The sequence below is a fragment of the Hylaeus anthracinus genome, unplaced genomic scaffold (assembly GCF_026225885.1).
Source record: "Hylaeus anthracinus isolate JK02 unplaced genomic scaffold, UHH_iyHylAnth1.0_haploid 5, whole genome shotgun sequence".
NCBI lineage: Eukaryota > Metazoa > Arthropoda > Insecta > Hymenoptera > Colletidae > Hylaeus > Hylaeus anthracinus.
The window spans coordinates 5,839,565-5,851,185 of NW_026535322.1; the positions used below are offsets into that span (position 1 = coordinate 5,839,565).

Genomic DNA, 11,621 nt, shown 5'->3' on the forward strand with positions numbered 1-11,621 from the left:
GATTTATAGTTTTCATCTTTTTTGTGATCGGATAAAATTGCCGAATAAAATGTTCTCTCTTTTGTCAGAAAAAATTATCCTGTCGATGACGTTCTGTAAAGTTGGTAGTATTGAATCTTACCGAATAGGAATTTTTCAGTGGCATGTCACGTATGTGAATTTAATGTGTGTACATATGTACTCGTATGTACACATACCGTCGCGCAGTACCGTGCGATTGCGTGTCGGTGCGATACAACTGGATATAACGTAGTAGTGTAAATAATACAACGCGGGTGAAGTCGGGTGAAGTGTTATGCCATAGAATTTCAGAGAAATCTATAAAAACGATAACGTATAGCAAAGAAATAGTAGAGTTAAATGTTTACATTCGGAAGAAATTCTCAAACTATTTGCTGCAACAGACATGTAACACTAACTCGTGTACTAAATTATTTGAAAGAGAAAAACTGAAATGTTATACGACACCGCTTAACACCAAAGTGTTTCTTAATACGCAAACTCTACTATTTTAAATTATCGATTTGTATACTTGAATCTTTGCATCGAATAACAGACTAAACATCGCGTAACGAAAGTTACTTTCGACCGTGAAGAAAGAAATGAATTTCGTTAATAAATCGTGAATGACAAATGAAATTCATCGGGAAATTATGAGCGTGAAAAGCAGACATCACCAAGTGCATTTTACTCTGGGACACGCCGTTTTTTGACGTAAACATACGTCGTGACATTTCGAGGTTGTTAAAGTTCTACATACTCTTCATACTGATTTAGTTGATGTTAAGAATAAAAAAAAATGAATGGATTCAGTACCGGTGAAGAAGATTCCAGAGGAGCTGCTGATCAAATTTGTTGCCTTGTAGATGAGGGTGAACGATGCACTCGGCCAGCTGGCAACGCTTCTTACAGTAAACGTATTCAAAAAACTGTAACACAGCGGCGATTAAAACTTAATCTTGATCAAGTGGTAAGATTTATAATTATGTGAAATTCCATCAAAAATTATTTACAGAACTCATCCCTTCTCAAGTCTATTTTTATATTATTTTTCTTCATATGATTTTAAATATTATATGTTACTAATGAAATTTAGATTATTGTGTAGAGTGCAATGGAACTTTGGTATCCATAGTAATTAAATTGTTTAGATTCTTCATGGGTAATTAAAGCCAGTGAGTAATCAACACTGATACTACACTGTGTTTATTTATTGACTTTTGGTGATATAAATATGTACAATTGAATATTTCTAAATGGCTGTTATAGTGACAAGTGTCTTTTGACATAATACATAGCCTGTATGATTGAAAAAAAATATAAATTATTATTTTTATATTCTGGTCTTTAGGATCGTTTTTTATGCAAATATAAGAAAGAAAAAAGGGTATATTTTAAATGATAGTATTTTCAATATTACTGCCACTTTATGAAGGCTTTTTTCAGGAAAATCTAATCATAGTAATACATGTTAAGTGTTATAAATGTAATATTGTAAAAATTAATATTGTAAAAGATAGTTATTAGAGGGAAAATAATAAAAAAGTAGGAAAATTTCAAAAGAAACATAATTCTTACAGTGTAAAAGTAGTGTGACCTTTTCTATTTGTGTTGTAACTATCCATGAATAATCAAATTTTTTAAGTAAATTTTTGAATAGTAAGGTTTGACTATGTATTATTAGGTAACACTCTTATATCATTGTATATCTGATTTGTCAATAGGCACGTCATATATACATTTGTGATTATCATAAACAAGTAATACAATGCGCAAGATCTAAACAACAACAACAGCGTAGGCGTAAGGATTCAGAAGAAGATTCAGGCGAAACAGATAATGATCTTCCAGAGGTTGATCTTTTTCAATTACAAGTTGGCACATTAAGGCGGTACAAAAGGCACTACAAAGTTTCTACACGACCAGGCTTAAATAAAGCTCAGTTAGCTGATGTAAGTGTACTAGAAAAATGTACTTCCATATGAATTATAGTGTCTTTTATTTATAAAATATTTTTTTTCAAATCATATTGTAGTATATTATCATTTTTCATAAAAAGTGCAAAATGTTAAACTTTGTGAAAATATAAATATATTACTAATAATTATTTATATATTTTGTTTTAGACGCTTATGAAGCATTTCAAGACCATCCCTGTAGTTGAAAAAGAAGCACTAAGCTTTTTCATTTATACAGTAAAAACTAATGCAAATAAATTGGATCAAAAAAATGGTTTAAGTAATGATACTACATAGCCTAGGCTTCCTTTCATGAATTTTGTTATTGTAATAATATTTTACTAGTGAGAGCAAAAAATATGTATGGATTTTTACTTGTTAATAGGCATAGGTATTTTATAAAATCTATGTATAAAATACACTTAAAAATATATGTATAACAAGACGCCTTAACATATTATTTATTTGTGCCATAGTTTTTAATTGTTGCTTGATAAATAAGGTAAGAATGATGTTTTTCGATTTATTGATTTAGTAATTTACATTTATTATGATATATCTTTTAAATTCAGCATTTCAACTGTTTCTTCTTCGCTATCTCCGCTTAATTCTAAAACAGTAATAATTGAACAATTAATTATCTATGTTTCATACATTAAAGGAATCGAATAGATAAAAACCATACAGAAAACTGTCAAATTATAAAACAGTACCTATGTTATCTAACACTATCGTTTCTTTCTTCTTCACTTCAGCTGCAATTTCAATGTCATTTGTTTCTTCCTCGGAGGATTCCGACATATTCCACGTATTTGGTCCACCATCACCAACCGATACACTCTGTAAAAATAATTTATAAATCACATTTAAATTGTTTCAATTCTACCTTGTTCTAATTAAAGAAGTACTTACACTATCTATTATTAATTCAGCAGAACCTTCTCCAGGTTTTATAATCCTATATTTATTTTCATCCTCTTCTGTATAATCTTCTATGCAAATTTTGTACAATGAAGTGAGTTGATTGATAAAGAATTATTAAAATAAAATTATAAATACAAAATAAAGTTTACCACCAGGTTTGATTTTTCCTATTTCACCCCATTTGCGTAGTTTAATACTAATGCGTTCACTGTTCATTGTAGTAAATTTATTCATTGTTATAGATTCTTTAAAACGATTTGTATTACGGTCATCTTTCTTATACCTGCGCATGCATGTGCAATTAAAACAAGTTAAACATGTCATATTAAAATCGTTACAAAACAATTATGTCATATAAATTTATAAAACAAACCTTGCTTCTACATCATATGCTACTGCCTCTTTAATCTGTTTCAGTAATTCGGCTGCATAGTTTGCTGCATAACTAGATACTGCTGATATAACATCTTCCACAGTCATAGTTTTGGTTAAATAATTAAAATGCAAACTACAAACTTCTCTGTACGAATTTACACCAAGAGTAAGTTGAGCTACACCAACTCGTTCTTCTAGATATGTGGGATCCATAATTGTGTTTCCACTAAACAAATAAAACTTTATATAGAAAACATACATATCTAAACTTATTTTACTTTATATAATTAAGCTATTTGAAAGTACTGACCTCTCAAATGTTATAAAAGAGACACAAACTGGATAATGATATAATGTCAAAGGCAAAGGATCTTTTTCAGAAAATGGATGAATTATAATGTCTTCGCCAGTTGAAGTCACATCTGGCCTATGAAAATGTGATAGAGCAGCTAATGTTGCAATTGATGCACAATCAATTAAATTTCCATCATGATTAATAATATTAATGTCGACTCTTAAGTTCCATGCCTGCATTAAATTAAGTATTCAAATTGACATAATTACATAGACTCCACTCCACAACTTCAATTACATAGATGTACAATAAATGTAACTTATACAATTTTTCATTGTATTATATGTAACATTTTTAATACCTGGGTAATTACTCACCTTCTTATCAGCTACAATACATAAGGATTCTAAGTCTATACACTTAGAATCTTTAAAACACTTTTCCAGTTGTCTACTAATCAATATCGAAGACTCAGATTGTTTACCAGCATCAAAATGTTGAGCAGCCATTGGATTAAGTTCAACATTTATATGCAACATCCCTTCATTGGGACGAGATGTTTTAGGTTGTTGAATATCAGAAGTTACTTGCACCACAGCTCTGTAATAAAATAATCATTTAAAAACATCACAAAATATGAAAGTTATAATAGAAAATAATAATTATACCTAGTTTGCCCAAGTAAAACCATACAGCTACCCCAATTTGATCCAAAATAAATTTTAACGGGTCGCGCTTCCAATAAATTTCTGCCATCTAATCGCTAAAAAATATTTTAATATTTTAAATTAATTCAATCACATGTGCTTATTTAAATACAGCAATGAAATATGAACAAAATCATACCGTTCCTCGTTCCACTGATTTATTTACAAACTTTCTTTCACAATTGGTTAACAAAGATTCCTTCATGATTTACTATATTTATTTATATACACGTCAAACACGTGGCTATTTAAAAATGTAAAAATCATCAAAACAAATATAACCGTGATTCAAATGTGGAGATATTTTATAGTTTATGTTTTATTGTAAGCATATTTAGTTTATTCACGTTCAATAATTGTATGAATTACTTATTCATTCATTCGTGTTTACAAAATACGGTATAAATATTTTCAAATATACTAGTATCGATTTGTTGATGATTGAATGACAAAACCTCATGCAACCTCATGATTTGCCCAGATCTCATTGGTTCCCTGTGTGTTTACGTAGAAGTGGGGAATTCTGTTGTGAAGTTAGTATACTGGAACGAACTTAGTAATATTTCTGAAGATAAAATTTTGAGAATATAAAACAGACCATTTTAAAATTAATTATATTTAATAACAATTTGATTTTATTTCATAAAATTTTTCCGTGCTTTACGTTAAATAAAAATAAAACTCAACTAATAATAAATTCATAAGAGTGGTATAGAAGTCTCACGTTGTTCTCAGTTGTTATAAATTCATAAAGATCGTATTGCTTTGATAACGATGACCATATTAGATTTCATTTAATCAATAGAGTAGTGTCTGAAATTATGGTATTCCAAACTATCTGTATCCCATATGAACTTCCCTTAATATTCATACACTTTTTAATTGTCTTGGCAATTTCGATATCATTTTGGGAATAGAATTTAAAGAAACAAGAGAAATATTTGATGGCAAAATGCGAACTTTGAAATTTGATAAATGTGACTAATGTTACAAAAAAAAACAGTGTAGGAATGCGTGCGCGCCCGCGCGGGCGTCATGCGTGTGCAATACACACTACCAAATGGCCATGCCCGGTCATGTCTGCTTCAATTAGCTTGGTTTATACGATCTGTTTTTTAACGTCGAGTCCTATCGTCAATAATCTGCATTCTATGGTTCAATAACTAACGAGAATTGTATCAGTGAAATATACGGAATTTTAATAAATCTGAATATCAGTGTTTAGTTAAAGTTGCGTTCAAGTATCGTACGCGTTCCATGTATAATGCTGATCACGGTACGCGTGATATGTACGGATAGATACGTATAGATAGGACCGATTTGTAGAATGAATGCTTAATAAGTTACTTTCCGCGTTGCTTAAAGTCGCTTCTCACGAATATCTTTGCAACGTTGTCTTTTAATTATTACTGGTAAGTTTAATCACCTTCTACGTTCCATACTTAATATTCTTTCGTTTACGATTCTCAAATTCTCGCCATACAATTCGCAGTTCGTGAAAGGTAGCTTTTATTTTGTGTTGTAGCAGCGATTGCCTTTGTACGTCATCTGTAGGTAAATATCTGTTACATTTACCTCTTACTTTCATTGCTTGCGTATTTCTATCATATTTGAATGTTACATTATTTCCGTTCGTTTTCTCGCTGTTACCAATATTATTTTTACCCTTTTCTTCTTGTTGAGTATATTCAACATATTCTTTTGACAACGATGTTTGTTAATTAAATTTCGTAAAAATATTATTGAATATGTAAATATATTGTATACGCAATTTCCTAGTGATATGTAATTTGTAATGTAATTCGTAGTGGTTATAAAAACGAAATATGCGTGTTTCAGCATTAACAAATTTTTTCAATTGAAATATAGATTTGCTAGAATTTCGGATAAATTGCTGCAAACATTACTAATATAATCAAGTAGTAGGATGTAATATTTGTACATTATTAATCGTTTGTTATTAAATGAAAGAAGGAAAATTTTGTTATACTTCTTCAGTTATAATGCAATTTTCATGCAAATTATTATTCTTATGATGCAAGATTTTGAATTTTGTCGTGTTTGTTCTGCAGAACTTGGGAAAACTATTCATAATGGTATTTTATTAAGATTGAAACAATAGTGTTTTATATGGTTTATATAAATATATTCGTGGTAAGTAATATGTAATAGCCCTTAGAAAAATTACAAGTTTCAGAATTATATAGAAACAAAAGTATGAAATTGATATAAAATCATGAATTTTATTTATATCATTGTTTTGTATATGTTATCATGGATAGACGTGGTTTTTAGTGAATATAGCAACCAAATTTCTTATTAATGTGACAAGATGAAAATAATTATTGATCTTGAAATATTCATATGTGTAATCATCAGAATGTTGATTATCTAAATGACTGATGCAAAGGAATATATTAAATATATTATAGATTATTACAATTTTGGGAAACTTATCAATCTCTTCAGGACGAAATATTAAAAAAGAATATTCTACAATCATGGAATCATCTGACAGGAAAAATGTTTATCTTACAAAGACGGGTGATAACTCTTTAAATACTGGAATGAGAGACACAATGATCGTTGGTCAAACAAATATGACACCAGGTAAAATGTTATTCAGTTTTAAAACATTTACATTAGAATCTTTTCAAGTTGCCTCACTAAATATTAGCAATATATTCCAAAGTATTTTTAATAGAAACATTTAATTAGTTTTCAAGCTTATGCACAATTAATTGTTTAATGTTCAGAATGTGGGGAACCTGTAATGAAACCTGGAAATGTATCCAGTGTTTCAAACAATCAAGCAAAATGGTCAAATATGCAAAGTAAAAATTTTATTATTAATGCAGTACCAGTAAAAAATGAAGTAAGTTTGCTCTGAATAATGTGACCAACATTTTATATAATGGCAATATACATGTTAACAGAATTATGTTACATCGCTAGATTGTACATCTTGAAGATGGAGCACATTGCAATAAGAAAATGCACTACTATGACAGACATTATGTGAGCCATGATGAAACAGAAAAACCAACACGTAGGGGAACTAAAAGATACAGAGACAAAGATGCACCAAAAAGAGCATTGTATGTGTTTTCAACATTGATTAGTTTTTGATGTTTTGTTTATAAATATTATTTCAGGTCTGCATTTTTCTATTTTTGCCAAGAGTTACGTGGAAAAATGAGAGAATTACATCCAGAAATGGGAGTAGGCGATATTGCCAAAGAGTTGGGTAAACTATGGATGAGTACAGATCTTCAAACAAAATCAAAGTATATGGCAATAGCAGAAGAAGATAGAGCCAGATATGAAAGAGTAAATAAAATTTATTATATTTTATGTTTAAAGGTTCTGAAGAAAAGTCTGAAATTAATGTTTACTACTTTAATTATTTAGGAAATAATTGCATATAATAAAAGAGTAAAAAATTATGATCCAGAGGAAGTTGGGCCTGTGTAAGTTTTTGAATATATTAAGGAAGAGAGGACAGTATACTTTGTCCTAAGTCAAGCACTCGCCAATTGAAAATACATAACAATTTTACTAATAGCTTAGTATTGTCAATCGTTGTATATATTATGTACACTATTGACATTAACATCTAAAGAAAAATTACACTCAATATAAAATTTGGTTGCAATTCTGGAAAATAGCATTTGAAAACAATTATCATCCTGTATTAATTTTATAATTGGAGACACTATTTTTGTGCGAATAAGGTGTGCTAATATATTTACAAATGATACCTAATACAAATAATTACATTAATATCAATAGTAATAATATTGAAAACTATAATGCCGACGATAATAATAATATTATTATTAATGATGATGATAATGATAATCTATATTGCTATTAAATATGTTATACAATTGAAGCACAATAGCAAGTAAAAGTCAAGCAGAGTGAGCTTTGTACAGTGCACTTGTCTTGTCTACTAATGCATTATTCATGTTTATAACGAAAAAAACTAGATATCAGGGATTATTTATATCTAAAACCCTGTATAGTACACATATTCCATGTATTTTGTTCTTTTTCCAATAAAGGTAAAAACATTTAAAGCATTCTTGTATTCCTATTTCACTTTTTAATTAATTTTGTGATTTTAATCAGTATGCAATATGATTTGCAATTCTTTTAGGACTTATACTAAATATATGTCGTGGACATGAATTGGGATATTAAGAAACACGTGGGATTTATTCTTAAATTTTATTTTAATTAATTTATTTCATTTTTTTTGTAAAAGTACACACCAATTTCCTTGATCATAGTATGTATTTTTTATTGTAAAGGCAAATACTTCTGAACATAATTGTGCTAATTCATTTTCTTCGAATACATGATAATATCTGAGGAAATCTCCTCCTCCCTTTCTTTTCCAAGGAACAAGCATATCAGTAGACACAAATTTTGTGCGATTTTCGTGTACTGGTAGTGTTACACCATATTCTGTCAATTTTTGTTTACACGCAGGTTCGTTTTCTTTTGTGGTTATATTGTATTTTAAATAAGCTGATCGAGTGGAGTCTTTTTCTTGCTCTTTCGCCCATACATAAATTAAACATTTTCCATTTGGTTTAAGAACTCGTGCTAATTCAGAAATTGCTTGCTTTCTTCTTTCGTGAGTTGAAAGATGATGAATTACCGCTATACTTATCGCTGCATCTAAACTATTGCTTTTATATGGCAAGTATAAACAATCAGATAAAAATACTTCAAAATTTTTACTGTGACATATCTTCATTAAATTCTGACTTCTATCACATCCAATCTGCAGTATTAAGTTTGAGAGTAACATATAACTAATAAAATTAAGCAATAGTAATAGAAATGACTAGCAATGCATACCTTAAATATATGTTTTTGTTCATGGAGATATTTGCCATTTCCACAACCTACATCTAAGAGAATATCACCTGGACTTAGTGACTGAAGAAATTTTGACACATTCGGCCACTGTTTATGTCTTGTTTCATCAAAATGACTTGAAATCTTTTCATAAACCTATAAATATATGTATTTAATAATTTTCTATGAATAGAATAAAATAAGTAAACAACATTTTTTTGCCACATACTTCATGGACATAAGAATTTTCTATTCCTGTGGCCACTTTATTATCAATAAGAGTATCGGTACAAGTTTTTTTTGTGTCACAATATTCTGGAAAAGTGCAATAGCAATCACCACTCCTCACTTTTCTGAATGTAAACGATACCCTTGTACCTCGTGGCTGTGTTGTAATTCCATTTACAGTCTCTACTACATCATTGTGTCTTGGACAAATTCCATGTGACCATGCATATCGAGCTTCCCCTGACATAATTAACAATGAACGAGGCGGTAAAAGAATAGCAACTCTTTTATCTTCTCGTTTAAAATCCATGATACATGCTGAACCCAATGACAAAGATAATATAGTATCTTCAAAAATACTATGTGTGTCAATGTGTGATGGAATTCCTTAAATCATGATGTACCACAGTTATCTTGTAAAGAAACTTCTGTTATGATAGGTATGTCAAACATGTAGCTTTAATAATTAGATTTTGCAATATTTTAGATCTGATTATAATGAGTTTGACATGCCTATAATATGGAGTAAATTTTGTATAATATACCTTGACCAGGTAGGTAGCGATTAATTGTTAATTGATCATAATCATACAGTACATCACACTTTTTGAATAATACTTGCAAAAATTTATAGATTTCAGGAATAGGTGAAATTGATTCATGAGGATCTACTGTATTCGAATCATATTGAAATTCATATCCAAAATGTTTAACTTTTCTATGTTTTAACTCAGATGATTTTGATGCTAGAAAGTGAATAATTAAGTATGACTATCACAAACTTCTGACAATTTAGAACACTTTTTTTATATGAAATATAAATTGGTTATAATACCCTCATCACTCCAATTAATTGATTTTAACAAAGCCTCTTCTTCTTCTTTAGTTATAATATTTTCTATTAGCCTAAGCCCGGAAGGAAGATCAGAAGATAATTGATGGTAATCTATATTGGGAACTGAAATCAAATTAAAAAATATATATTTTTTATGGTATTTTGATTTATGTAAAAATGGAAGAAAATATAATATAAATTTTGGAGGAAATTATATTATATACCTGATTCTGTAAATGATGCGTACAATGGTGTACTTTGTTCTTTAAGTTTAACACAACCATGAATTTGATTATATATATGTTCAGCATCTTTACTAGAATAACATTTGATAAAACAATATGATTTGTTTGGTATCATTACTAAGTCATATTTACTGATCAATGGATCTATAATACTTTGTAATGTTTCCCTTTGAAGTCCAGTTACTAAACCACCATTACAAATCATTACATTCTATGAAAAAGGAGAAAAATAAATATACGAGATGTATTTTATTATAATATACTCTATTTTTTTTTAAATTAAATACTAACTTTTGTTACATTATCACAGCATTTAATATTCATATCTTTTAAAAGCCTATGGTAAGCTCTTTTCTGTTTACGATTACTTTTCTTAATTAACTTCTCTTCCATTATTTTCAAGAATATTAAGTCACATTAAATTGATTAACATTCTATGAAGTGTATAATACCTGAAATTATAGTACAAACGTTCTCTGTATAAAACTTGAAAACAATAACCAAATTTAGAAAGTTTTGCGTGACATTCGAATTGTATGTTTCTGTAACATGGGTACTTTAACCTCTTGAGGGACAAATTTTAAATGGATTTTTGTTTGCTCTAATTAAATACACAAAAATTAAAGCAAATTTTATATATAAATCAATGTTAATATACATAACAATATGCTGTCTCACTTTAATGTGGTATACTTTTTAATTCTAAAACATATTGCGATTGTAAGTGAAAGTTTTAAATGCCTATTGAGTGTAAATAAGGAAAAAGGAAAAAAGTACGAACCAATATGTTCAGTATCAAGGTGTATATATTCTCAAAGAGAAATACGGAGAATATGTCTTAATCTTTAGTGGGACGTTTAGCGAATGAAGATAGAAGAATCAAATTATTATGCTAACCAATTATTGCCCCGGAGGAATGAGCAGTACAACAATTGGTTAAAAATTATAGTTTATTATTCATAACATTCATTACATTCATATTTTGCCATGTATAAAATCACGAACATGAACGGCAGTTAATGGACCCAAAAACGGTATCGCCATCTAGCGACGGGGTCCGAACTAATTTTTCGTATATATTCTCATTTTTTATTTTTTTCTGCATATTCGTACAATTTTACATCGTAATTATCACAAATCATCTTCTAATTGTTGAATTAGATAATAATAATTAACTGATAT

At 29.0% G+C, this 11,621-nt stretch overlaps 4 protein-coding genes across 9 annotated transcripts; 2 read left to right on the forward strand and 2 right to left on the reverse strand.

Annotated features, from left to right (window-relative positions):
• The first annotated feature begins 247 nt into the window (after positions 1-247).
• LOC128896049 (histone deacetylase complex subunit SAP30 homolog) lies at positions 248-2,404 on the forward strand. Its single transcript, XM_054159188.1, has 3 exons — positions 248-970; positions 1,725-1,952; positions 2,127-2,404. Exons 1-3 carry the CDS (start codon positions 800-802, stop codon positions 2,253-2,255), a joined length of 528 nt encoding a protein of 175 aa, XP_054015163.1. The 5' UTR covers positions 248-799; the 3' UTR covers positions 2,256-2,404.
• Positions 2,390-4,759, reverse strand: LOC128896046 (uncharacterized). Of its 2 annotated transcripts, none has more exons than XM_054159184.1 (9): positions 4,399-4,759; positions 4,221-4,315; positions 3,930-4,152; positions 3,568-3,785; positions 3,256-3,483; positions 3,032-3,165; positions 2,871-2,947; positions 2,672-2,798; positions 2,390-2,568 (listed from the first exon to the last, which is right to left on the reverse strand). In XM_054159184.1, the coding sequence occupies exons 1-9, from the start codon at positions 4,462-4,464 to the stop codon at positions 2,507-2,509; spliced, it is 1,230 nt and encodes a 409-aa protein (XP_054015159.1). In that variant the 5' UTR covers positions 4,465-4,759; the 3' UTR covers positions 2,390-2,506. The 2 variants fall into 2 exon arrangements, with proteins under 2 accessions (XP_054015159.1, XP_054015158.1); XM_054159183.1 differs by having other exon boundaries at positions 2,871-2,950; positions 4,399-4,757.
• Positions 4,760-5,304: 545 nt separating this feature from the next.
• LOC128896047 (high mobility group protein B1-like) lies at positions 5,305-8,344 on the forward strand. Of its 3 annotated transcripts, none has more exons than XM_054159185.1 (7): positions 5,305-5,671; positions 6,332-6,413; positions 6,692-6,869; positions 7,016-7,134; positions 7,215-7,357; positions 7,415-7,589; positions 7,671-8,344. In XM_054159185.1, the coding sequence occupies exons 2-7, from the start codon at positions 6,390-6,392 to the stop codon at positions 7,731-7,733; spliced, it is 702 nt and encodes a 233-aa protein (XP_054015160.1). In that variant the 5' UTR covers positions 5,305-5,671; positions 6,332-6,389; the 3' UTR covers positions 7,734-8,344. The 3 variants fall into 3 exon arrangements, with proteins under 3 accessions (XP_054015160.1, XP_054015162.1, XP_054015161.1); XM_054159187.1 differs by lacking the exon at positions 6,332-6,413 and adding an exon at positions 5,785-5,813 and having other exon boundaries at positions 5,307-5,671; XM_054159186.1 differs by lacking the exon at positions 6,332-6,413 and having other exon boundaries at positions 5,307-5,671.
• LOC128896045 (alkylated DNA repair protein alkB homolog 8) lies at positions 7,725-11,332 on the reverse strand. Of its 3 annotated transcripts, XM_054159180.1 has the most exons (8): positions 11,221-11,332; positions 10,731-10,891; positions 10,419-10,650; positions 10,195-10,317; positions 9,905-10,105; positions 9,361-9,746; positions 9,132-9,287; positions 7,725-9,054 (listed from the first exon to the last, which is right to left on the reverse strand). In XM_054159180.1, the coding sequence occupies exons 2-8, from the start codon at positions 10,830-10,832 to the stop codon at positions 8,512-8,514; spliced, it is 1,743 nt and encodes a 580-aa protein (XP_054015155.1). In that variant the 5' UTR covers positions 10,833-10,891; positions 11,221-11,332; the 3' UTR covers positions 7,725-8,511. The 3 variants fall into 3 exon arrangements, with proteins under 3 accessions (XP_054015155.1, XP_054015157.1, XP_054015156.1); XM_054159182.1 differs by lacking the exon at positions 9,905-10,105 and having other exon boundaries at positions 9,361-9,599; XM_054159181.1 differs by lacking the exon at positions 11,221-11,332 and having other exon boundaries at positions 10,419-10,622; positions 10,731-11,202.
• Positions 11,333-11,621: the final 289 nt, after the last annotated feature.

Coding starts and splice junctions, on each gene's coding strand:
- LOC128896045 (XM_054159180.1), bottom strand. CDS start 10,832: ATGGAAGAGAAGTTAATTAAGAAAAGTAATCGTAAACAGAAAAGAGCT. Junction 10,106..10,194: donor AATTAATTGGAGTGATGAGG/GTATTATAACCA, acceptor TTCACTTTCTAG/CATCAAAATCATCTGAGTTA. Junction 9,055..9,131: donor AACAAAAACATATATTTAAG/GTATGCATTGCT, acceptor TTAATACTGCAG/ATTGGATGTGATAGAAGTCA.
- LOC128896046 (XM_054159183.1), bottom strand. CDS start 4,464: ATGAAGGAATCTTTGTTAACCAATTGTGAAAGAAAGTTTGTAAATAAA. Junction 3,166..3,255: donor GCATATGATGTAGAAGCAAG/GTTTGTTTTATA, acceptor ATGCATGCGCAG/GTATAAGAAAGATGACCGTA. Junction 2,799..2,870: donor CTGAATTAATAATAGATAGT/GTAAGTACTTCT, acceptor TTATTTTTACAG/AGTGTATCGGTTGGTGATGG.
- LOC128896047 (XM_054159185.1), top strand. CDS start 6,390: ATGGTTTATATAAATATATTCGTG. Junction 6,414..6,691: donor TTTATATAAATATATTCGTG/GTAAGTAATATG, acceptor AATATATTATAG/ATTATTACAATTTTGGGAAA. Junction 7,135..7,214: donor CAGTACCAGTAAAAAATGAA/GTAAGTTTGCTC, acceptor TTACATCGCTAG/ATTGTACATCTTGAAGATGG.
- LOC128896049 (XM_054159188.1), top strand. CDS start 800: ATGAATGGATTCAGTACCGGTGAAGAAGATTCCAGAGGAGCTGCTGAT. Junction 971..1,724: donor AACTTAATCTTGATCAAGTG/GTAAGATTTATA, acceptor ATTTGTCAATAG/GCACGTCATATATACATTTG. Junction 1,953..2,126: donor ATAAAGCTCAGTTAGCTGAT/GTAAGTGTACTA, acceptor ATTTTGTTTTAG/ACGCTTATGAAGCATTTCAA.